This window comes from Glossina fuscipes, unplaced genomic scaffold (assembly GCF_014805625.2).
Source record: "Glossina fuscipes isolate IAEA_lab_2018 unplaced genomic scaffold, Yale_Gfus_2 26, whole genome shotgun sequence".
Lineage (NCBI taxonomy): Eukaryota > Metazoa > Arthropoda > Insecta > Diptera > Glossinidae > Glossina > Glossina fuscipes.
The window spans coordinates 7898410-7925735 of NW_023998421.1; the positions used below are offsets into that span (position 1 = coordinate 7898410).

At 33.0% G+C, this 27326-nt stretch overlaps 2 protein-coding genes across 5 annotated transcripts in view; both read left to right on the forward strand.

Annotated features, from left to right (window-relative positions):
* The first annotated feature begins 379 nt into the window (after positions 1-379).
* LOC119635478 lies at positions 380-5622 on the forward strand. The gene is made up of 8 exons (XM_038030289.1): positions 380-603; positions 2500-3015; positions 3080-3372; positions 3431-4358; positions 4422-4573; positions 4642-5009; positions 5076-5243; positions 5308-5622. Exons 1-8 carry the CDS (start codon positions 525-527, stop codon positions 5453-5455), a joined length of 2652 nt encoding a protein of 883 aa, XP_037886217.1. The 5' UTR covers positions 380-524; the 3' UTR covers positions 5456-5622.
* A 5331-nt stretch (positions 5623-10953) lies between these two features.
* The window catches only part of LOC119635299 (GTPase-activating protein skywalker), a 69237-nt gene continuing 52864 nt past the window's right edge, over positions 10954-27326 (forward strand). For all 4 annotated transcript variants that reach the window (XM_038030054.1, XM_038030051.1, XM_038030048.1 and 1 more), the window contains exon 1: positions 10954-11059. The gene's annotated coding sequence lies outside the window, so the exon portion shown is untranslated. The remainder of the gene's footprint in view (positions 11060-27326) is intronic.

A 27326-nucleotide genomic window follows, 5' to 3' on the forward strand; every position in this document is an offset into this window, starting at 1 on the left:
ATTTCTTGTATTTCCCTATGAAATAATCGGTGTAAGTTTTCTTTGTATACGCAAGGCCTCAACTTCCTCATTAAAGAAGTTTCGCATTTTGTGTGCATTCTATTTCCCATACGCACACATCAGTCCACCGTCTTTGAAAAGAGCTTTTAATTTATAGTAAAATCTGTATGATAACCGGCAGCTATTTGCTCTTACCCAAGTCCGACCAATAAGTCCCACTCATAAAATTTTATTTCTGCAAGATCAATATGTAATATAATTCAAATTCTTCTATTGTATTTTAGCTCCCAATTTAAAGTATTTTCGTAGCTTTGGCAACCCTGTATTTTTCTACATTTAGAGTTATAAACCAATAAGAGCATAGAGCGGCATCGCATTTTTCTCATTTTTTGTTTAGCAATAATGCGATGAGCGGATAGTTCAATTTGCTTAATTTGTGAGTTCGTGAAAATTGGAATATTTGTTAATAAATTTTCTAAAGGCCTTCATTAATTAAATATTCAATTTGGATAAAATAATTCAAAATGCCTTCAACAATATTCAATAGATTATTTTTTATTTCGCTTATCGTATTCTTGATAAGCTGTTGCAGTTTGGTGGCCGGTGAGTTGAAACTTGAAAGCATTATGATAGAAATGAAAGCATCATTAACTGTGATAATAATGTAAACGAACGTTTGAAGAAAATAATAATGATAAAAACTAAATATTAGCTAAGATTTGTTAAAGAATTCCAATGGATTATAAAAAGAGGTATTCGATCTTTGTATGAAGGAAGATATGATTATCTTCAAGTTGAAAGTGTTTTATAAATTTGTATAAATATTTGATAACCTTTGACTGTTATCAGTGTCAGTGTGAGAATGTCAAATGATTTTTGCGTTTGTGTTACTTAGGATGACCACATTTCTTATTATCAATTTTGAAAAACTGTTCATATTGTGTCCACAAGAATGTGTTTTAATATCAAACTACATTTTTACATAAAACGTGGCTTTGCTTGGCTTATCTCCAGGCAGGCACGAAGAAAAATGTTTATTCTTTTTTCTTTCGAAAATATTGAACCATTAATAACAGACAATCGTGACTGCAGCTTTAACTTTGATGTTAAAATGCCGTGGATGGTTGCTAAGAAGATATTTTCATAGAGATTAAAAGGGAAATATTTTTCTTATTTCAATTTATTTAAGCCAACAAGGACGTCCTTGAGGAAAACGATTTTATATTCATATATTTTTCTTTAAAAAATAAAGAAAGACCCGGCAGTCTTGATTGCTAATGCTCATCCTGCCTTTTTATACCAAACACCACTTGTGGTACTAGTATATATTAAACTTGTGCTGATGTATGCTTGAAATACACACTAATTATATAGAAAAAAAGCGAATTTGAATCGATCTAAGCTTGTCTGTCCGTCTTGTTTTCTTGTCTCTAATTTTTAAGATAATATTATGTACTGGCTCAAGGACAAAAGGTATTCAACATGGTTCTGTGGGCATGAGCGCACTATCGTTAAATAAAGTTTGATAATAATAATAAGAGTATAATACAATTCCACAAAAGCATTCTGGTAGTTAGCCTAAATACGAAGAGTTCTAATAAATTGAGAAACGAACAATGTAACAATGCTTCGTGGAGAACGAGGAAAAATCTATCAAAATTGAGAAACTTATTTACTTAGGAAAATTATTCTAAAATAAAAAATTTTATCTTAATAAAGAATATAAAGAAAGCTTACTTGTCAAATTTCAAACTGAGGAGAATATTCTCCTTGCCGCCTCTTAAAAAGGGAAAGTTTTCCACATTCTAAAAAGATATTACACTGAAATTAGCTTAAAAACTATTTTTGAAAAAATTTTCAACAGTTGCTTCTTTTTATATGTCTGCTTAATTCCCTTTTGATGGTACTTAGGGGGATATTCCCGGATTTCCGATTGAAAGATATAAACTTAGAAAAGTATTGAAAGATGTTTGTCTTCAAAAAAAATATATCTAACTGCTCATCATACTGTTTCGAATATACACTTAGTATTGAGGCACGTACTCCCCCAAAAAATATCTGGCTATCCGCCAATCCTTTTCGAGCATAAACACCTTCTTTGTGTATGACGAATATATGTGCCATGATTATCTGTTCGTACGTCCTTCTCACGTTTTCTCATAAAATTTTGTCATTATGAATGCGTATTTGCTACAGTAATGTATTTTATAAAATATATTTTCCAAGTCGTTTGATTACGATCTAATATCATATTTGTAAGTATGATGAGTAAATAAGTCATAAAATATTTTGGTTGGTAGAATTTTAAATGAATATGACTTTCCCCCAAGTTAAGCAGAACTAATCCGCGAAATATTTCGATTGTGATTTTTTACAGCTGGAAGACGAGAAAAAAGTTGGTTTTTGTAATTTTTATAGTATAATTTCTAATATTCAAAGTAATTTGATAGGTTTCCTGTTCGAGAATAAACATTAATTGAAATTTTGTTTTTTTATTAGTTCATTCTCAACTCATTCCATTCGCTAGACAAGAAATCTTTGCCTTAACCAACAAAGTAACTGTAAAAGAATTGAATTCTTTGAGTTCCCAAGAGACCAGCTATACTTTTAATTCTCTGCTAAAAGTGTCTTCGATATGGAATTCAAAAAAGAATCAGCTATTGCAAGTTCACTTTATGGACAATCGTGTGAAAGCTCCTCGGAAAAAGACGAACAAAGAATTTTCTCAGCCCATCACTAAAATGCCTGATCGACCATTCTATATCAGCCTGAAGAATGGTAAACCTGTTAACGTCATTGCTCATACTTATCGAGATCAATCGCTCTTGAATATGGAGAAGGCTGTGGCGTCCCTGCTTCAAATACAACACGAAAGTGGTCTAACTACTGAGGTGGATGTTCTCGGGGAATGCAAAACTTTCTATTCTGTCCGATCCAAAACTAGAATAGAAAAACTTAAGACAGATTGTTCACACTGGGATTTGAAAGTAAATTATAGGGCAGAGAAGCCATTAGGTAAGTTGGAATATCTATGAAAGTAATTTATAACAAAATCCAAGGTTTAAAAAATTACCTGCAGGCGTTCGTTTGAGTTCTCAGGAGATGGTGGAATATGATTTGTCGGAGGAAGGCATGCTAATGAAAGCCCAATCCGTAGAAACTCATCGTATGTCCTTAGAGGCCCAGCCCGAAGTAGGTAGTAAAGTGGAATCGTTGTTTATATTGGAACATACTGGTAGTGATGAAAAATCAGTGAAACAATTGGTTTTTAAGAGCCTGGACGAAGCTATTGAGAGTCTTTTAGAATGGTACCGGGTTTTTGAAATCAATGGCGATGTTGATGGCGTTATAAGTGAAAGCAAAGACCAAACAGTAGGTTTTATCTCCAACCTTTTTAAAATCCATCATTCATAATTTTCTTCCCTTTCAGTTAACGCAACAAGTGTCTTCTTATGTTAAGGATTTGTACGACGACCAAACCGGTAAGGAAAGTATGGCTAAAGCGTTCGTCAATTTGCTACCTTTGGCTCGGATTACTAAACAATCGGAATTTAAAGACATTCTAAACGAATATCCCGATATACAATTTCAACTCGTTGATTTACTGGCAGCGGTACAAACTGAAGACGCGCACAATGCCGTTTACGAATTATTAGAATCAGATGACGAGCTCTTGGAACAATACTTAAAATCATTGGCGGTGGGCACTCATCCAGACACGGCCATCATAGAAGACCTTTTGGAAAGATTACAATCGCTAGCCAAACCTATCGAAAATGATAAACTAAGCGATTCGGTCTTACAAACCCTGGCTTCTTTAACGAAACAACTCGGTTTTGAGCCCGGCAATGCAATGCTTATGAAAATTCGGTCATTTATACTGAATAACCTGGAGAGCGAATGCGTAGACGATGAGGCGTGCAAGACTCGTTACATAAGAGCGTTGCAAAATCTACAAGACCCTTCCACGGTCGACACTTTGTTGAATTTGGCATTGGACGGGGAAACTAAAATTTCCGTGACTGCCATGCAAGCTTTGCGTAGTTTTCCTATCGCGTATTTTAATGAAAAGCACCTCCAAAAATTTTCACGAATTTTTTATCAAACTCAAAAAAGATACGACACATCGGCACGGACTCTGGCCCTAGAAATCATTCTGACGATGAAACCTTCCAAGGAACAATTGGATCAGTTATTGGATTATTTGAATTCAAATGATAAACATTTCGAGATCAAAACTTATGTTATACAAAAACTGAATGTCTTAGCTGAGAAATGCTCTAAATTTCGGGCACTCTTAAAGAGATGCTTAAAAGAAAGGCCACACATCAATAATTACAATATTATGGCGCAGAAAGGTTAGCCGTTTTACCATTTACAGAAATTTCGAAGAGTTTCAAAGATTCTTTCTGCATTTTCAGGACTTACCACTGTCTTATCTCGTCATCTATCTTGGACGCCGGCTTTTAATGAAAGCTTATTAAGCGTACAGGAAATATATCGAGGCGTATTGAAACGTGGCTCAGTAGAATTATTTTTAAGCGCTGGACAAGAGGAAACTAGCTTATGCAAAGTAAGAGATTTGCCTCTTCTTTCACTTATCAATTAATACTGACCTATCAGTTTCTACCGAATTCTTAGTTGGATATTTATACCAGCGGTTTAACTTCTTTTGTTGGTGACAGCGATAGTGGTGCGGACGACAATGATTATGAGGCTAGTCCAGTTACAGCTGGTATGGAAATCTCAATACAGAGTGTTTTGCATAGGCCCTTGGTATTTTTTAATGGACAAGCTGAGCTAATGGGTCATGTTTGGAAGGGCACTGCGTCTGAACCGACGCCAGCTTTGCAAGCCACTACTTTGACTCAAGATTTTGAACACTACATTATATTGGCTTCGGGAGCTACTGCATACATGCGAGTCATAGGCTTCAGATCGATAGACTTGTATGGAAAAGTGGAGCTTAGTTTGTGGAACCGAAACGCGCAAACCGAAATAATGCAAAAGTAAAAAACTTTGTAGACATCATATCATAGCCATTACTGTTTATAAAAACAATTTCGAATTTTCAGCACTGCTGCTGCCGTTCATGGTATCATGAAAGTGGGTTTTACTTACGCTCAAGTCTCTAATGAATTCATGTTCAGCTACGAACCAAGGATTAGTTTACTAGCCGATTTAGATTTTTATTCGGGCATAAAACTGTGCATTCAATTGCAACGTCCGCAAATGTTCCTTAAGTGAGTTGATTTAAAAAATTTTATATATTTTTTGGAATAATTTTTCTTTTTCGCTTACTTCTAGCCATGCAAACACTCGTTCTGTAAACATAAAGAACACTGCTAAACGGTATTCGAAAAAAGTGAATTCGAAGCATTCGCATAAATTTCCGGGCAGTACTTTAGCTTTAAATCAAAAAAATAATGAAATGTGTAATATAATCTCCCAATAGCGGCAATCACAGCGTGAACGTTTATAACAATCCTAAGTTCAATTAGGTGTTTTCTTATTACCTCGAAAGCAATGCAAACCTTTTAAAGGTTTTATGCTAAAAATTGTTGCCAAATTTTTTATATAAATGAACTTTTTTACTAAATAAATATGTTTCTTAAAAAACAATTCTCTGGAACTATAAACATTAAAGTTTAGTAAAGTCCGGAAAAGTCGGGCTTGAATCTCCTCGATTATAAAAATACGGTAAGTAGAATTTTCACGACGTCCATCCGCTTTTGCACATCAGCAGACAAACTCAAAGGGAACGGAAAAAGACAGGGACAGGAATTTGTAGAGAGCATAAGAAGAGTAAAGCCATTAAAAAAATCAATAAAGATTGGCGATCAAAAAATCTATTATAGCTCATCGAAATCAATTAAATGAACAAAATTGTCCGATCCACACAAGCTCTTTTGAATTAAAAATCCGTAAAGTACAAATTAATTTGAAACAAGTGGCATATAAATCTCATCCCGAGTATAATTTCGCATCCAAAACAAAGAATTTCTACCTATAATTATTACACCGCATTAAGTATCGTCTTCCTGGCACGGTTTTCCACACCACCCTTGAGATACCGTGATAGGCGCGTTGCCAATTGTTTTGAATGGCTGGCTCCCCTGTAAGCCTACCTGATTATAAACCTAATTTGAAACTATGATAATATTTGCAATAATAACAATACATAATAATAAGTAATAAATAAAAGCCCCGCTAATATAAACATATATAATACATAAAATTTGCATGCAAATACGTAAGGGCCGCTGCTGTGCCGGTCCGTTGATATCTGCAAAAGAAAAATATTGTGGTTACTGAATTCTATATAGAAAGATGACCACAACTTACCATTGGCTTATTGAAGTGTCGCAATTCGCTGAAGCGATAGTGCAGGCGTGTGCTTTTTTTAATCTAATATGAAATAAAAGCAAATGAATAATTTAGACATAATAATAACTAAGGATGAACACAAACTTAGTTGTTTCAAAATTCAACTGTTCAACTGTTGGCGTTGCCGCACAAAATTATGGACCGTGAGACCGTAGGTGCGACAGGATATAGAATAGCCCAAGACATGAAATCAGAAAGTTTCAATGGTCAAATGTTTCGGCGCGTGCATTGCTTCGGTGTAATCGTCTGTGGAGTGTTGTTGGGATAAAAAGTACACAAACCATAAACCGTCTTAACTAGCCGACGAGCTAAGCCATCTATACCACATTATTATCCTTTAATGATTTCATGTCATCCGCATTCAATACACTTCACATAACCCTACTTTCAAAACTCTGCCAACTAAATCGCATGCCATGATATTTAAGTAAGCGTATGCGAATTTGAACTGAACGTCTGAAAATTTGCACATGTTATTCAAGCGTGCGCTAATCCGCAATTAAAAGGTATCAAAGGGTAAACAGCAGAAATGTCAAAACCACCTAATTTGCGATTACCTTACGGCGGAACTTCAAACAGATCCTTAAAAAAACGGTTATTTCATAAGTTTGTTCACATTCAAGAAAGCTTTGGAGATTTTATTATACTTTTATTGATTATGTAAATACACCTTGAACTTTCACTTCTGGCATGTTCTGCTTTTGTATCGATTGCAAATTGCGTTGTCTTGTGCACGCTTTGCATATATTTTGTTAATTAGAAATAAAATTACAATTAGTCTCCTCAAACGAAATCAGACCAACCAACCATTTTATAAGAAATAAATTGTGATTTACCCGCTTTTAAGACAAAACATTTTTGATCTCATCATGCTTCTCAAAACAAAAAGAAAACATTTATTTTATTTTAAATACAATTATTTTTACTTTCGGACAACTTAGCAAGTATCTAGTGATCCAAGTTATGATCACAAACAAATCACCTCGGAGAGCTTATTAAGAATAAGCAATTGATAACATACAGTTATGTTTGAATTCAAAGGCATTTTTGAAGACTATATCAGTACCCACGAATGCATTCTTTATGTTGCTTGATTGGAATAGGTATCCCCTTACGATGACTTTAGCCATATTCGCAGTAATACATTTAAATATTACAAAATTCCTCTTTTTTATAATTTACCAAGAATCTATTATCCTGCTATTGATTCAGTATAGCAGAGACTTCTGAATATATTATATTGTTACAGGCCTCTGCTTTCTTATTGTATCACCACCGCATTTAAATAAATCTAATAAACAAAATTAGTGGAAAATTTTTTACTCATATTTGCTTGAATATCTTTAAAAATAGTGTGCACTTGGTGTTTGTTATTATGCATTTCAATTGTCTGTTTTCAATACACGAGCGCATTTTAAGTTAACTTGGGAAATAATGTCAACCATCCTTCAAATATCGCATCAATAGCTAATAGAAACTTTGTGACTTTTCAATTTTGGCAACACTAATTGTTACAACTAAATTTCTTGCATAAATTTTTAAATTTATAATAAAACAATTTATTTTATTATACTATAACATAAGTGATAAAATAGAATAACATAAATTACATTTTTCCGTTTTGTATAATTGACGTTTAACAAAAAGTTTGAAATTTTTAATAGAAATTTAAAAAATAAATATACAGGTCTCCTAGGCAAAAAATTATATATATTTTATTATAAAATTCAATTACATTTCAATTATGAGTTTGAATCTGAAAATAAATATGTGATAAAAACTTCACTTTATTTAGCAAAGAACCCAATAAACTAACTCAACACAGGTATAATAGTTTATAATATTAATTTTAATTTTTTTTGTATTTTCGTTTAATTATTTTGTTTCATTGATGTTCTTGTTTATAATTTTTTTGAATCACTTCTCTTATTAAAAAATATTTTCTTCTGAATCTTTCGCAAGCGTTTGCAAAATGGTTTTTGCCTAAAAAACCGTTAGTTGCCTATATCTTTTACACCAAAATAAAGCAATAAGACGAACAAACAATAAAATAAAAATGTACGGAGAATAAATAAGAAAAAGTGGCAACACATTCGTCATGCGATCTGTTAAATTGCAAAGCAATGTAACTGAGATCTGTTAAATGACAAATTAATGTAACTGAGATTTGTTAATATATGAAAATTTTAACAGAAAACTATGAACAGATGAATAATTTTGTTCTTCTGTTTGTTTTGCTTAATTGAGAGACAATAATAAGGAAGAGAAAGAGAGAGCGAGAGAGAGAAAGCGAAATACATTCTACACTCTCTTGTCATGGCATAATATACCTTATAAAGTTTTCTTTCGCTTTTAGTCATTCAAATCCTCTGCTTTATGCATTGTTTGTGTACATTTCGAAAAAGAAAAATATATATATATATAAAATTGTTTATAATTTATATAAAAGTTCAACGAGAAAAAAATTTTGCTGATAGCTGATAAGTAAAAAACATTTTGTCGAACGATCAAAAGTAAAAAAAAAATTAATTATTCAAACATAAATTAATAAAAAAAATTACAATATCGAAGACTATACATATTATATATGTATATCATCTTTGTTCTACTTTTCTAAATGGGAATTTATTGATTTTTTTTGTGTTGCTAATAACACCTTCCTTCCTTCATGACGTAAAGAAAATTTTGTGAATTTTTTAAAGGTTTACAATAATAATGAAGAAAATTTAATTAAAATCTATGTAAACTAATAGTGAAGAGATATTTGAACTTTTTATGAATGTAAATAAATATATGTATGTAGGGGTGTGTGTGCTTCTGCACATTTAAAAAAAAAGTGTTAAATATCGGACGCAAATCTTTTTCAATGGGATGGTTATCTTCCAAATTAACACTACTCTAATAAATAGATAAACAAATTTATTTAATATATCTAAAGTACAAAATAAATAATCGTAAAATTTTTTTAATGAAATTAAAAAGAAAATAATTTTCGGGTTCTTGTACCTCGATTAAAAAGAAAACACATTTGAATATTATGTATACACATATGCAATGCATACTTATTCACCGAACAAGTAGCTAAAGCTAGCAACACACATGTGATTAACTATGCAATTTTTGGTATTGTTGTTGTTGGGGTTTTACGTGTTAGTAAGGGGATATTTTACTTACTCATTGAGTGGGAGCGAAATCTATGAACGCAATAGTTACATATGATAGAGAGAATAAGTCTACAAGAGTGTAAATAGAACCCACTACACCAACCAAGGCAGGGTTGCTCGTTCCGCCTAAAGAAAACAAGTCAGGAAACATGCACTAAGATCCCATTTTTCATACAAATTAAAAAAATTCATTAAACCATTAGAACGAATTGGAATAAATTTGAACTTAAACTTGGTAAATAAAATGCCTGCACAAGCACACAGTCTCTAAAGAAACAAGAAACTATTAGCGAAAAATCTTATCATATGATTAATTTTTCAAGCATCATATGGTTTTGAAAAAGTAACGGAATGCGACATATATGTATGTATGTGCACGTTCTAGCTGTGCATTACTGCAGTAATGTAAAGTGCATAAGCAAGTATTGTATTCAGCACTTAGGTTGTCTGTAAATGTTTTAATGGTGGAATTGCATGCAAAAAGGATTGGCACATGGCACGTTGACCTTGTTTTACATATCTCTCGCTTGGTTGATTCCAACAGTGTCAATATTCCAACGTTAGTACACCATATCAATATATCAATAGTTCGTGCTTATTAATTCATTCAAATTTGCTGGAATTCGCGCTTTTTATAGATCTCTAAGCAATAGTCTTTTACGCCGTTATCATAAAAACGTACGATTCATTGCTGGTGCAAAATGTTTTACCGTAATTTTCAGTAAACACTAAGAATTAAGTCCCACTCTTTCTGCATAAGCAAAGTGTTGACATTTGCAACAGAATGTTGGCTCTCTGAACTTGCTAAATTTAATTTGCCTGCATATGTTTGAGTCCGTTTCTTGCGAATTTTCAAGCCTTCGCTGTTTTGCCTTCCCTGTACTTAAATACTACCCTTTTTTTCAACCTTAACGATATTTTTATTTTTTCTCTTCTTACGGCTTTACTTCTCTCTTAGAATACACACTTTGTGAAAAAAAAGTGAAGAAAACTTCTCCGGTTGAAAATCTCTCTGTCCGTGTTCTCATTTTTTCTTCTATGGTCAAACTAAAAATTTTCATTAATTTAGTTACGCGTTTCACGCAAAAGAGCAAAAAGCATAAAAAGGAAAGGAAAATTAGAAAAATTAAATGTTCTTTCACAGGCTTCCTAAAAAAGGCATTTATAAATAACAAAAAGGAACAATCATTGCTAACATATATTTGTATATATAATATAAAAAGAAAAACAGAAATAAGCGAAAAATTGTAAAAAAGTAAAAAATTTCCTGAACGTGCTACGTAAAGCACAGAACACAAACAATCAAATAAAGACAAAGTGAAACGTGACTTGTGCAAGAAAAAAAAAAAAACAAATTGGAATAGTTGTTTGTGCTTACATTTCTTATATTTAATATTGTGTTACGGGGATAAAATGAAAAAAATGTGTTAAAATACGTAACCTTTGCAAAGAAGATTAAAAGAAAAAAAGTTAATAAAAGGGGAAGTGTTCGTCTTAGCAAACTACAGGTAATTCTTTACTCATTTATATGCGTAACACATTTGTAAGCCGAATACGAGTTCTTTTTTTGTTGTTAATCAATATGAATAAGACTTTTTTTGCCATTATTTACTGATAAACTGCGTTTATTAAGAATTTTATTTTTGGTATAAATTTTAAATAAGACATTAAAAAGTTTGCGCGTGTTATCTACATGTTAATGATATTTGGTGGCAAAACCACACAATTAATATAGTTGTAAATATAAATGTAAACAGGAGTGTGGTTGTTTTCAGTTATGAATAAGTCGAGGTATGTTTCGAAAAACAAGAACGTTAATAATTTAATTCTGGAAATAGAAGTATGATTGAGTTGAGATGGTTAAGAAAATTGAGGGCGTGACGTTATTGCGGGGCGTAAGAAATTTTGGTTGTTTGCCATTGAAAGCAAAACATAGACGGACAGGTCATACTCGTATTTTTTTTCTTTGTAATGCGAGCTTTGCAAGCATAGCAACCGCCCGGAGAAAAAATGCGAATAACAGATGACCCAATTCGGATAATTACTCAATAAGCCAATAGGGTTTGTAATGAAACTTATTCGAGGAAGTATTTCGCAGTCATTTTTACTTAGTAAGTTAGAATTTAACATTTCTTCCAATATTCTTGGCAAACGATTGAGACCGGCTGGACAGCAGACAAACGGACAGTCATGTAAACAGATGTGGCTAAATCTAATCCGCTATTAAAAATTTGCATTTTGTAAAGTTTTCTAATATATTTATATCTAGTTCCATGACATGTGTAGTTCCTTTTTAAATAAAAATATTTGTATACATTTCTTAACCGAATCAATCAAGTCGTCATAAAACCTGAAAGTCGGCAAGATTTTCTGGCAATAGTCGCAAATTCTCCCCGCGTATCAGTACACAGTCTTTCAGTTCATATATTGAAAATATTATATATTTCAATCACCAAAAATTTAATATTATGAGATTCAAGTACAGAATTGGCCTTTGCTCTAAGTCAGCAGCTTGATTGTGGTATGAAATTACGTAAAGAAAATATGCGACGTAGTGGTTTGAAACGGGCCGAATTGAATTTATCAACAATCAACCATTTACTTCTACATCGATTATCTTTAATTTTACGTTCCGTTAACTGGAAATGTACACTTGTTCGTTCATGAAATATTACACCCTCTTATTTTATTCCGTCTTAAAATAAATGAATTGAAAATTCTATTCGTATTACTCTCTTTGTTAATATTAACGTAGAGAACGACGATTCTAGAGAAAGTCATTCGAAACTTGGGCGTTTATTTTCTTTGAAGGCTTTTTATGTGCTTTTTCTTCTCGAAATTCCTTCATAATATGCCACAAGTCAACACATTGTTCGTATCATTAGTATCTTTAATATGCGAAAAGATTTAAATGCTGATCTGATATTAACCGTCTTCAATAGTGTTCATCCTTGTATCAAAACACGTCGGTGTACCAAATTTGATCAATATAATTGAAAAATTGCGGCCTGTATCTAAGATACAAAAAAAAAGGACGGATAGACAGACACGCTTAGATTGATTCAGAAATTAATTTTGAATTTCATTGAGTTTGGATACAAGAACAAAAGACGGACAGATGGTTAGACAAGTTTAGTTCGATATAAAAAGGAATTTCGAATTGGTTTTGCATGATAAGAGGTGTGTTTATCTCAATTTGTTCAGGTTGCTGCATACATCCGCACTTAATTTAATACATCCTTGCTCCATAACTGGACGGTTAGTCTATATGAACTCACGTATCCGGTTGATGTTGTGTTCTGCAGCTGTTTTCAACATGCCATATGATTGCCATCTGACGAGTTGACGAGCCATTGATATATGTATTGTTCCAAAAGGAATGGCTAAAGTAACGGTTAACAGTAATATGGGAGATAACGCTTTCGATTTTTTCGTCAAATTTCTCCTAAATATTTTTCTCAATGCTTGAATGAAGATCTATTTTTTCCATGAGTTTGCTTGTAACTAACCCGAATTAAATATTTTATGAAATGATTTCAAGGAAATCTCGCAAAAGAATGTGATACAAGTGAAAATTAGTAGGCGCTTGCTTAGTTTGCAGTGTCCGAGGCAGATATATTACGACGACGCAAATGTTATTCGTTGATTTTCTCTATCAGTTTGATATGTAATTTGATATGTAATTTCAAGTCAACGATATGCTGGGCGAACTTTAGAGGAGCAAGCTATGCAAAGGAGGATTGACGATTTCAAAGTGTTTGTAAATTGTCTGGTGCATATTTCTATAACTTAATATGAGTTAGATTATTATTATTATTATTATTATTATTATTATTATTATTATTAAGAAAATAAATTCTAAGACTAAAGTCTTAAAGCACTGGCATCTAAGTTTTTCGGCGTTTATTAAGAACTCTACCGCAGTTGAGATTTGAACCCATGACCATTGACTTGCTAGTCGAGACTCTTGCCTACTCGGCTAATGAGTTATATTAAAACGAAGATTTGGTACGAAAATCGCACACTCGTTAAAATTGCTTTTTATGAAATTTAATTTACTTTCTACAAAAAATTGATTTTTTGGACTGTGTTGGGCGATGTTGATAAAAGCAAATAAAGATTTTCGGTGCTTTACTTTAGTAATAAAACAAAGGCCAGTTATGCTGCCAACGATAGATGAAAAGATTAGAAAAAAATGTTCGCAGATAAAAGGCATAACAAAAATATGAGAAATCTGCTGTTAAGGAATTGTCTTCAACAGCACGGGACTTATTAGATGTACTAATAAGTTCTTCGTATTGAAATTGGTTCCATAAAACGTATCTACTGCCATAATTTTTCCCGGAATTTTAGGTATATATTAACAAAGCCCTCGTCTGTTATGTTTTTCATCGTTTTAAGAAACCCAGTAAGATATGAAGCAGTTGCAAAGCGATTTGCGACATTTCTCGTAAACGATCTCACCTTTGAAAACGATGACAATTCACATATGTCTGTCCGTCCCCTTCCCGCAAAAGCAGCACAGGAAGTGATCCGTCCGTATTCTCCAAATCTGACCCTTTCGGGGAAGCACCGTTTCTCATCGATGCAGTTATATTTATCTGATTAGCGGTTCCAATAAAGTTGAAGATATGCGAAAGTTTGTCAATGATGCAGTTTTTAGTCCGGGGGAATCCGCAAACTAGTCGATAAAAGGTAAAATAGGACAATAGATAGATACTGATGATGCTTACTTCGATTCCTAAGCTTGACATCAAACATATTTCAAATAAAGTTGAATTTTATTAATCAACTTATAACTTATACTTAAGGCAAGTAGATTTGAATCGTGATATTCGGAAAGAGAGAATTCGAATAGGGGAATTGTAGTGTTGTGTTAAAAACAAAAACACTGTTAATAGTAGATTTTGTAAATATAGTTACGCCATCCTATATTCACAATCTCATCTAATTTGAAGAGTATTAATTAGGAGGAGGAAAACTTGTGTAATCAAAAAAGACATTTTACTTAACAATATTCGCAGATTAGGACCAATTAGGACCATCACCGTTCCCACGCGAAGTGGCCATATCGTTTGAGTGGTTGTGTAAAAAAAATAAAAAATTTTAAGTCGATTTACCCACTTGTGCGTATATGTGTAAATTTTTCAAAAACATTTTTTCCATCTTTTCCTTTGTCAAATAAAGTGCATAATGATGATTTTTTGCCGGTTGTTTACGTTTAGTATTTACTCGTTTATCGGGGGATTATAGATAAAAAAAAAATAAAAAAAAATAAAAACAACTACACATCTATACGTATCAACTGCTTGCCTTCTGCTTCAATACATTTTCGTATGAATTCTCTCCCTCGAGCAATTTCAAAAGCACTTTATAAATGCTTTCAATGAGTAGATAACAAGCAAGTAAATTGCTTATTTGCCAGATTCCCAGAGTGTTGATTCAATCAGAACTGACATATAAACTGAACTCAATTATAACCGGATGTTTAATCTTTTTTTTTTATTTTATTTTTTTTATTTAATAAACATTTTTTTCAATGTATTTTGCATTAGACGTTTTCTTTATTCTCTCTAGTCACGCGGACTTCATTCTATAAAAAATTGAATTAAGATAAATAATTTTAAATATATTTTTACTTGGTTCTTTTTTTTTTTTTTTGGTCTGCTTAATTGATAAATGAATTTTAATATTTCATATAATTTATCATTGTTGACAAGTTGGGTGGGGGCATGTGTTAGAACGTTTCAAAGAAAAGAATCCTCGAAAAGTTACTCCGTCTCTGTTACAATTCGTTTCAAATAAACGCATTCAGAGTATATTAATATGTCAAATTTCATGGTCGTTGATTTTAATAAAACTAATTAAGTTTTCAACCGTGAAAATTTATTAACGGGTTTTTATTACTTCATTTAAGCAATATTTTAATAAGCTTACAAGCCTTAATATGTAATAAACGAAGTTTAAAAAATCTTAAAAAATCTCTTTTTTTTTTTTTTGAATATATTGAATACTCTAATTACTGCGAACGCTTGCGCTCGATGCGGTATACAAATTTCAATAGAATAATAAAAAAAAGTGCTCTTGTTTAAAGTCCATTTAAAGCATGAAAGCGCTGTTGGATTCAAAAAAAAAATTTCATTTCAAATTTAAGTCTGTTAATGTCTGTGGAAAGTTTCCTCGATCAATCCCATTAAAAAGGAACTTTTTGATGCGGACTGCCGGATTTAATCAACTTAGCTTCTGTTGTATTTTGCGGAAACGTATTACGGTGTCTAGCTTGCTAAAAATAGGCACAGTGGCAGATATTTAATCTGTACTTGCACCATATTTCAACTTTCCTTATCAAATCGTATGGCTTTGCGACCTTGAGAAAAGAGTAGGCAGAGGGATATCCCCATAAGGGTAAATCTAACTTTATATTAAGTAAAGTAGATGGCAACCGCGTACTCCACACTTCAATCCCCTCCTAATGACGTGCTGATCTCAATCTCGATCTATCTGTATAATCCAATCAAAATATTGCCAAGTATTCGCCTTGCTCATATTGGAGACGGAAACCCATTCCTCCAACTCGCAAATGTGCGTGAGTATGTGTGTTATCTTTGCGATTGTGAAAAGTTTGCCAATATTTTAGGTCCGTTTCGGAGCGTTCAACTTTAATGACATCTTAAAGGTGCCTCGAGAATATAATATGAATAAAATGTGTAACTATATTAAAGCGTCTAGACTAACCAAGATTTAGTCTATCTTTAAAAAAAAAAGCGACCCGATAGTCTTAGTTGCTAGTGCTTATCCTACTTTTAATTGTACAATTCATTTCTTTTGTTTAAATAAATAAATAATAATAATAATACTAATTTAGAATCCAGAGCAAAGGTACTTCGCGATGAGTCGATCCTCCAAACAGTATAGAGTTTTTTTTAATTGATTTGCATAAGCGCAACATTTGTTTACAATTAATTTAAATTTCATATCAATTTGAAATAAAGAAAAAGAGACGAATAAATAACTAGCAAACAACAAACTAATAAATAAATTCATTAAAAAATAATTAAAACGACGTAAACATTAATGGAATGCACTAAATTAATTTTATGATACCCTGGGGAGAAAATTTATGCAAAGACAAAATATTCTCTAAAATCTGAATGGAATATCGAATGAATTGTCTTTGTGGCAGTGAGAAAAGTGAAAGAAAAACGACAGATGTTGATAATAAATTAAATCGTAGATAAAAAGTGGGCGTACTGATGAGTTCTATTGGTGAGCATATTTCAATGAAAGTTAGAAAGCGCACCAGAATTTTCCGAAATGAATTGCTTGCCAAGCTATTATTTTATTAAAAGCCTCGTAGGCAGGCAACGTATAAGCAGCGAGTTTGTGCTGAAATCAATAGAATTACATAATCCAAGATAGAGCCATAGTTGTGCGAAAAGGTACTTTCTCGCTCTCCTCCCCCATCACTCGACACATAGTCATAAATTTTAATTTAATTAATAATAAAATCGCATAAAGTTTCACTTTATATATATAAATATTCAATCAACGATATGTTTATGGTTGCAAGTGCAAATGTATGCCGATTATATATATGAACAAAAACAAATCTACACCCACATGCTGCATATAAATCCAAGTATTAAAAATTCTCTCTCCCTCCGTTATTCCCAATCCACCGTCTATGTGTGTGTGTGTGTGTGTGTGTGTGTGTGTGTGTACCCTCTTTCATAAATAAGGAAAATATTTATTAAATATTGTATATCTTTTTTTTTTAGTTTTTTTTTCCGTTCCGTGCCGTTCAAGTCGATTCTCCTGTTGATACACATTTATTGCCCTCTCAATGAATTATATTATATTATTAAGAGCAATTTATTTTCTAGGTATGTATCTGTGTATATGTGTATGTGCTTGCCGAAAAGAATGTATTTACACGTATGTGAAATGATGTATGGTTTACGGCATTTTGATTAACCTTGATTTATTTCTACTTTTTTTCTAAAGCGATTGCTCTGTGAAATAGTATTTCTTCGTTTCAGCTTTGGACATAAAAATTAATCGTTATTATTATGTCATGCAAAGCTTGGGTATACCTAGGCACAAAGTGGTTCCTTCAATTATTATTTCATCAGACAAGATCTTACTAAAGGAATATTATGCGGACGAAATCCGAAAGAAACCAGTTGTTGTTGTAGACAGACTTTATCAGGTTGTTTGTCAATTTGTTTAGTAATTTCTTTAGTCTTCTAATCATTAAATCATTGTCTGTTGCCCGAATGAACGAAAATGCCGAAATTACGAGTTGGAACTTTTTAATTACATTTGTGTGAGATATGTGATTATTCGATTCGATTATCTTATGTATACGTTTCTTCTAGTGAAACGTGTTAAATATTGAAGTGAAATGAACTGTTAGTCAAATTGAAGATTAAATACCCTACACCCTTATTCATGTAATGGCTTTTCCAATCAAAGCTTTGTGTGGGAAATGAGGGAAAAAGTGGTCCGATTCGTAGCATTCTGCATAGCGTTCGTTCTTGGTCCAAAACACGTCAGCAATTCACATCTCATCAAGACATTATAGAAATTTCAGGCCTCTGGGTGGAATGCAAGAAAACAAGATGGACTGGGATGTATAGAGTATGAAAATATTGCATTAGTAGAGAAGAGGAGAAAAGAGTGTCACATAAGTCTTAAGTCGAAGTTTCATCGCTACGTGACTTGGAATATTCAGGAGATATTAGCAGCAGTTTGCTGATAATTGTTCTTGATTGAAAGCTTTTTATTGCACTGTACAGCTTTTGGGATTTCTGTAATTGGTGAAACAAAAAGTGCAGTCAAACAGGGCATAGTCTGGTCTACGCACTGGATGCATCAAAACATCTTAGTGCAGCCTTCTTAACTTTTCTTGCGTCTGTAGTCGTTCTTGGCCTTGATGTACTCCTTTTGTTGTTTCCATCAAGGCTGTGTAAGGCAATTTAGTTTACGTTCAAGGACAAGATAATCATTGAGTCAAAGGGTTTACTAGAGCTTTTACCAAAGCGGAATTTTGCATCTTGTTTGTACTGAAACATTAATAATCTTCTCCTATTTATCGTTTTGGTAATGCGGAGATAAATAAGTTTATAGTTTGCTATGCGAGTATAAATATATGCTATAGGTCAGAGGTCGGCAATCTGTGACCCACTTTAGGTCTGAAAATAAAGCTTAATATATAAAAATAAATAATATAGAAAAAATGAAATTTTGAAATTTTGAAAATATATTCGGTTCAGCTTGTAAATGTGAGCACACATTTTCAGAAATGAAATTTATATTAAGCAAGAACAGTAACAGGTTAACTACGGAGTATTCAGATGCTTGCGTTCGTCTTAAAGCGACCAATTGACTTCACATGTTCAACATCAGGGTAGCCATTGATATCGAAGAGAACGCTTATAAATAAAGTTCATTCAACTATGATTTTAATTATTTTTTTAATAAAATATATCTTATTATTTGCTAAAAAGACTGTTTTAATATGCAAAATATCTCTGACCGAAACGTGTAGGTAATACTCACATATTGGTTAGTTTTGACCCGCGGCCAAAAAAGATTGCTGACCCCTGCTAAAGATTATATTGTGCTTTAACAACAAATCGTAAAAAAATTGCTTACTAGTTTTTATTTTCTTGTGGATAAACGAACCCAAGGCAAGACGCGATAAAAAATTCGTTCAGGGTTAAATGGAGCAAACCTTCAGATCAAGATGTCTAAAATGACATTTGTTAAAAGTCATTACTTGCTTGACTCAAGGTGAGGAGTCGACGAAGAAATTCTTTCAATGTCAAATGAAACAAATCTTCAGACCAGGGCAGGTAAGATTCCATTATTCTATGGCATGGCATGATAGAAACGATCGCCATTGAAGGAGAAAAATTTCTTTTTATCCCGCCAGCATCCATCTTATCAACTCATTTATCAAACATTACATAGAAATAATAGAAAGAGTTGAAAATTCGTCGTTTACGCGGTCATGTAATATTTTAATTGTTTTTCTGGCAATGCGACTAAATTACCTTAGGGCTGTCATTAAAAAATAGGTTTTTGCTTTGAATGAAAATTAATTTTTTTTTTGTTAAAATTTTTGCAATCAAATGCTGAGCTTTGTAAACGGTCGCAATGATTTAAATCTGTATATATATGCCCTTCAAATATTCAAGGCATATGCTGAGCTTTGCGTTCTTAAAAAAGTTACTTCAAAAATTTTGCGTTCCTTTTAGTTTTATATAGCACATCGGATTAAGTGGTGCAAAGAGTTTAGTAATTTTCTAGGTTGATTGTTTCATTCTTTCATAGGCACAAGAGAAAACGTAAAACGTATATGAGGTTCGAGTCAATTTGGCAAAGTTGATTTCATTTAAAGATGAAAACCATTTCTAAAACGGGAAAATTCAACACATTGTCTTGAAGTACACACTACTAATACGTCGCAAAAGAAAGCATGCAGTGCTTCAAAGACGGCTTAAGTAGAGGGCATGCTTAATAGCGTAAATGACTCCAGGAATTGTTGTGGTTGCAGTCGCAGTACAAGCATGAATAGCTCGCCGGTTTAGAAAGAAAAAATACACAAGGAAGTCACAGAAATGTTAGAAAAACTCTTAAAGGGAACATTAGGTCAATAATTAAAGTCAGGTTTTATTAGTTATCCCACGAACTTATTGAGTGATGTGTTGTATGCAATGCGAAAAAAAAAAAAACCGAATGTCAACAAAATATAAAATGAAAATTAATCATTAAACGCAATTTGAAATAAGATCGATAAATTAACTATGCACGCACAAGCAGTCACCTACAGTCAGAGGAGTTGATGGCGAATTAACAATTTTGTATGAAAATCTGTGTTTACTTAACCCACACGTAATAAGTGTACGCAACAAATCAACTATCTAGTGACGTCAAACTGTAGTCAGGTTACATGTAAGTGAAACTTGTTGCATGAAAAGCTAAAAATAAAATGCGGAAAGTTTTAAAAGTATATGAAGAGGGGAATGGTTTTAAACGAATTTTTCACACCCACCCACTCTATGCTATCGGAAGTTTAACAAGTTGTAAATACTAAATACCATACCATAGCGTCCGGGAGTACACTCAACCACATAACTGAAAAGTTTGATCCTGGATGCTTCTTCTGGAAGCTGCTTTCTTTAGTGCATAGACCTCGAAAAGTTACATTCGAATGGCTTCACCTAACGATGGGTGCCTGAATTGGAAAGGTACAAAAACTTCAAACGTGCATGGCCACGGCAAGTTTGGAAGCCGAGCTATAGTGTTATAAGTGCCAGCAACTTTCTCGCATAGGTGCAAGTTTGGATGACAAGAGGACTTCTAGTAGACTAGTTGCAGCGTCGCTAGTGACAATATGCTTTTCGCAAGAACATCAGAATACGTTTACTTTTTATTTGGGAATTAACTTTGATAGGCAAAGTGATGGCTTAAATAGCAATTTCCTACATATGAATCATGCAGGCGCTCCCGCTTGTACGGTACATTTTAGATTTGAAAAGGAGACAAAGCTATCCACATTTCTGGCATGTTTTTGCTATTGTCCTTTGAAAGGAACTTTCGAGTGTTCCAAGCATTTGAATGGGATTGATAATATAATGACGATCACAAAAAGAGGAGGATTTGATCATACAATGATGCATCTTTCTTTATTTCCCCCAAGCAATTTAATCGTCTATAAAGTATTCACCGTTCGATAGCATGCACTCTTGCCAGAGACAGCTAGGAAAATCTTCTTTTGGAGACGGCCTTAGATACTCTCTCCAATTCAGGCTTTAGCTTGTAAATCGAATCGAAACGGTCGAGAGCTGTTTTGACTTTGCTGAATAACGCGAAATACCATCGTGTTAAATCAAGCGAATGGTCTGCGGATAGAAGAAATCATGGGTTCACACATGTCGAGTTGACGCTTTGTTGCACAGAACATAGCTTTTATGCAACCAATCGAGATTTAATGCGTCAACAAAGCCCATCGCTGCACATCGACATTTTTCGAGCTTTGACGCGGTTTTCATTGATAGATGTTCCTAAAGCGGTTATCGGCTTCCTGTAAAGGCTTTGTGGATCTCTTGCAAACATTTTCTTGAACCATAGCCTCATGTTTCTATCATTCTTAACGTTTCTGCTCTAGAATACTCATCCCGTAAACAAAATTGAACTCAAATTCTTTGCCCCAGATAGTCACACGTACGAACATTGCATATTAAGAAAAGCACGTGTAACTGTGCAGCAATTAAATATATCGACATGCAACTCTGCATAGACATTTAGGACACTGCGAGCCATCCACAAAAAAGAACTATTCATCATTAGTTCGTAATACTTGCACAGTTTAAATAAAAAGTTCGCCCTATTTTTTGATCCCAATGGTATGTTCATAGTGATGGCAGTTTGTAAAGCACTTCATTTAATGCTGCTAACCAAAATCATTCGTAAATATCAAAGCATCAGCATTAGCTAACGATGTGCAGTTTATGGCGGTTTTTCCTTTTTTTTTTTTATATTTTTCTTGCTGCAAAAAACTGAAATGAAAAAAAAAAAACATGAAAAACGTGTGGTATTTTTTGTTTTATTTTTGTATTAAACACCCCTTGGCTGGCTATTTTATAAGGAAAATCAGGTCAGTGAACTTTTGTTTAACTAAAAACAAACAAGAAACGAAAAAAAAAAAAAAAAAAAAATTAAAAAAAAAAATTTTCGTAATACAACGTAATAAAACAAGAGTCACGCAAATGAAAAAACAATTTTTTGAAAAAAAAAAAACAAAAAGTTGTATAAAATGATTAAAAGCACTTAAGAGTTTCTGTTCGTATACATATAAAAAAGCTTAGGCAAATGTATGTATATATATATATATATATATATTATATTATATTTACAGTAAAAGATTTTGGCACAACCTTGTTAACATTAGTTGAGTTGTTTTGATTTTCAACCGACCAAAACCAAACAATTGCACAAAGCCAGCTATTCATCCATTCATTCATTCATCGTTTGTAGACATACAGTTACCATCAATGTTCGAATAATTAATAATAACTGTAGCGATTGTGAAATATATATATATATATATATATATACATAAAAATTTCAACTTAATTGTCAGGTCTATGAAACGACAACATACATGACAAAAACAAGCAACGAGGAAGGAATTGATTTCAAATCTAAATGTGTAAGCAATCGATCTATCTGTAGATGAAATTAATTTTATATTATATTCCGGTATAAAGATTTTTTTTTTTTTACATTTTGATTTATGAGCAAAAATGCAATTTGACCAATTTTGGTCATCTGTATATGTAATAAAGTGAAATAAATGTTAAAGGCTATATAAGATATATATATATATATATATATACATATGCAAGCCAGGTGTGCTTCTTTGCATTTACCTGAGAGAAGTTTTGATCCCTCAACTGCTGGTTTTTTCAATTCAATTTTCATCACCCACAAGTGTCTAAAGCATTTACTAGCACTAACTACGTCCATCTGTTTGCAAAACTCTCATGGATCTGCTCTCCTCTCCTTTTAAGTGCAAAAGTTATAAACTTTAAAAAAATATTGACTTGAAATTTTTTGTTCTGGTGATCTATAGCCAGCAATGCTTTGTAGTTTCGAATTACCAGCCACAACGTCCAAGGACGGCATGAAAAGCGTGCAATTCTTGCATTTACTTTAGATGAAAAATTTCCAAGATATGCCGAAAAGTAAATGAAGTTTTGTTAATTGTTTCTATTATAAGAATAAAAGCAAGAAAAGCAAAAAAAATAAAAAAACGATGTGTTGTTTAGCACGTATTCCGTTTAAAATAAATAACAATTAATCTATTGGAAATTATTGAATAAATATTTAACTAAAGAAAAAAAGCAAGAGATGTTGGCAGACTTAAGTCGTCAAATAAATTATTTTTCCGTCTAAAAGCAGTTGTTTTTGTTTAAAGAGACTATATGTCACTTTACTTGTGACGAAACTTGAATTTTTGCTGGTCATAACTGCCGATAAAGATTATGTTTATCTCTTTCATTTTCGGTCAATATTTCCTTCTCTGCTAAAATTTATAATGCGGATTTTTATGCCCTGCATCGCAGGGCTACCTTGAAGTACTTGCGATAGATTTACCTTTTTAAAAAATGATGGATGCAGAATCGCTTTTTGAATCGATATAGGCTTCTCTGTCCGCCTTGTTGACTTTTGTTGAATCTGCGGGCAACAATTTTGAGACATTTTGATGAAATTTGGTATGCTGTTGAAAATGGTTCGGATTAGACCACTTTGCATATAATCCTTTCCATATAATCGTTGAAATTGTGGCGTGGTTTAGGATGTTTAATGGTGCGCCGCTGTCTTATGAGGCCTTTAATTTCTTTCTTTAATAAGACTAGCAACCCATTCTAGCGTTGGAAAGTGTAGGTAGCCGCAATTTCTAACACAAAGATTTATTGTTAGACGTTCTGTGAACTCATTTACGTTTCAGTGTTTGATTGTTTTTGTTTCTTTTTAAGAATGTAACGTGTGCGATATTCAAAAAGAAGTGAGGAAAGCACGTGCCCAATCGGCAAGTGTTAAGCTGTTAATGAGGGAGACAATTGCATTATAGTTATGGCCAATTATGGTCAAATCGCACAGATTTTAACGAGATTGGTTCTCGCGTTTCTTTTCTGTTCGGCTATTCATCCGATTCGGATGTTGCGACGATGTTAGAGATTCATAGAGCCAAGTCGCAGGATTGTTACAAACAAATATATCCTAATCCTTTGCGACAGCCTGCCATCATGCACACAGCGCAACTGACCACCAAGCTATGCTTGCAATGCACAAAATACGATAATTGACGAGCGAACGACACCAAGTGACTAGCAGCCATTGCAAAAGGGTTAAGTTTCGATATATTGGTAACTCCTCAAATTCCGTCAAGGTTCAATTTATCTAAATCTTGCAAATAGTAAAGAATTGTTGAAAAATTCTACTATCGCTACTGCTCGCTATGAACATCCCCCGCCACTTATTTTATTTGTATCATCTTAAGCCTAAAAGCCGTAAAGTACATTTTTGATGTTGGAAAAAGTTCTTAAGACTTCTTTTTACACTATAATTTTCATGAGATATATGGGTCGGAGTTATACACTAAGTCTCGTGATAGCTAATCTTTGAAGTTACTGAATGCCGAATATTAGGTCATATAGGAAATTCTGCGCAGTTTTTTCCGATCCTTAAACTGACTTTCAACTAAAACCTTAAACTATGAAGATAATCTAAGATAAAAATAAAATTTTTTTGCATAAAGAGAAAACAAATGTAAATAAATGTAAATAAATTTGAACAAGAAGGCGAAAGAGGAAATAGAAAACAAAAAACCACATATATACATATGTATATATATATATCTAAAAGAAAAGCATAGCCATTACTCATACAAGCTAAAAGTATAGACTGAGCATGGAAAAAACTTTCCCCAAGAGTGTAATCTATGAAGAAGAAGATTACGCCATTCGTCATTTTGAGACAAGCGCTCTTGCGGTTTTTTGGTTTTCAAACTACATTCGCTGATGCCGGGAGGAGGGCAATTCTTCCCGGACAAAGCGGGACAGTCTTGAAAGCCAAAGAGTGCAGTGTGCAAAACTGTTTTCCATATACTTTGAGCAGGCAGAGCATATTGCAATATATTGGTATTTTCTATAACACATACATAACAAGATCAACAAACTTTATCTATTGAGTTTGGTGACCTTCTAACATACGAACATTGATTATTTATATAGCAAATATTAAATATTACGTTAGCAGGGGGAACAATTTCATGACGCGTGTTGGTGTTTTATTCAAAGATTTTTTTCTTTTCTTCTCCCTTCGTTCCTTTATATCTTGGCGCAAACGCCACAAAGTTTTTCGCCTACCCGTTATTAAGTAAATAATTTGATAAAAAGGTTTTTAGCACTTAATTAAAATAGAAAATATTTGTTCACTTGAAGCTGAAAGCTAGCCTTCAAAGTCTTTTTGTTCTCGCACTTTTTTTTTTTATTTAACTTAAACCTCTCACGTCTTAACAATGAAACATGTTTGAAATTCTGGCGAAATTCAAAGTCTTCTCGGATGAACGTGCTCTAGCGACTTTTTGTAATGTTTGCATAACAATCAAAAAAAATGGTGTTGATTACGAACATCACGTGCTTTGAGTGCCTTTGCATTCTCACACAACTGTTGTGCACAAACTTTATAAGGTGTGCTTATGTATATTGGTTTAATGTCAATGTATTATACAATTTCTCGACATATTTATATGCGGTTTGTTAGCAATGCTTTTAGCAAAACATACATACATACATACATAGATACATGAGAGAACATTGAAAGGGTGTGTCTTAACAAGAATAGCAAAAAAAAAAAAAACAAAAAACAAAAAACAAAATACATAGACAAAGAATTGTAAAGAAGAAAAAAAATTGTGAAACAAAGTAAAGGATTGACTTTTCCAAGAAACTTTTAAAATATTTTTCAAGTTTCTTTCAAAAAATTTCCTTAATACAACATTTCAAGACCAAAAATTAAGAACACTTTGACGCCATAGTAAATTTTTTAGAGAAAAAAATTTTTTTTTTTATTGGCTTCGTGAATGCTTCGGACTTGGGAAAAATTGTTTTTCTAGCTGGGATCTATCTTATTGGTTTCCATCGTTTTTAATACACTAACCGACGTCCTTAGGGAGTATCTTTGTTCATTAAAGAAGACTTCACTGTAACTTTTACAAATAAAATTTTTCTTTACTGACCTAAAGCTAGAGTATGTCCTATGCGAAACGGATCATTGCTGGGTAGTTGCAGCATAACGTCTTCCCGTCAATTGACCTCTAACTAATCTAGGACGTTAAAAGATGTTTTTAGAAAGTCTTTCTCTTTGCGTTAGAATAGCGGCAATGAGACGGCCGTTGAATGAGTATGAAGCTTAGAGCGGCTCGAAACTTTGCAATGAGGCCGATAAGAAGTTAACAGTTAGGAAGAAGGCTTTGAAGACGGTTGCGAATTTTGAATTACGGATTTGTGCATTGTACTTGCCGTTTTTTCAGTCGCTTCGCTACATATAAAGCGTAAAATTTGCGATTCTGTCTTTGCATAAAATCGCCGAGGAAAGAGAATAAGGAAGAATATTTGAAAATGGCAGAGCATTGTTATTATGCTAAGATTGCATTACAAGGCAAGCCAAAATTTTTAATCCGCATGAGTAGCCACCGAGTAGATGGGAATCGCATTCAGTCAATGTTCGCGAGCTCAAATCTCGTAATCACAATAAAGAGCTCAGCCGGTAGAGGCCGATTGGACACGTATCCACATGGCCGCGGCCACTTTTTTCCTCTTTCCTCATCTCTTCCATCACCTTCTGACCATCGCCATATTACTTGTATAGGGGACATTTCACGAGTTATTAATATGTCAAACCCTTTTTCTCGAAACACTGTTTTTGAAGACAGCACGCGGCAAAGCTTTGACAATTTTCATTCTGCTCCTTGAATTTTTCCTAATACCTTTAGAATTACATTTTAAAGTGAAAAGTCTGCCTATTTTTGACTCATATTTGCCCCTTGAATCCTTTTTACATGCTTCTGATTCACCTCTGCACTAAGGAAACTAAATTTCATGACAATTCAAAGGACACTAACAAGTTGCCTGATTACAATCCTAAAGGGCAGTGTATTTTTAATAATTTCTCTCTCTCTCTCTCTCTCTCTCTCTCTCT

Bases quoted from the DNA above. Each gene is read 5' to 3' on its own strand.
- LOC119635478 (XM_038030289.1), top strand. From the start codon at position 525: ATGCCTTCAACAATATTCAATAGATTATTTTTTATTTCGCTTATCGTA. The intron at 604-2,499 runs GTGAGTTGAAAC...TTTTTTTATTAG, and splicing joins CTGTTGCAGTTTGGTGGCCG to TTCATTCTCAACTCATTCCA. The intron at 5,244-5,307 runs GTGAGTTGATTT...GCTTACTTCTAG, and splicing joins CGTCCGCAAATGTTCCTTAA to CCATGCAAACACTCGTTCTG.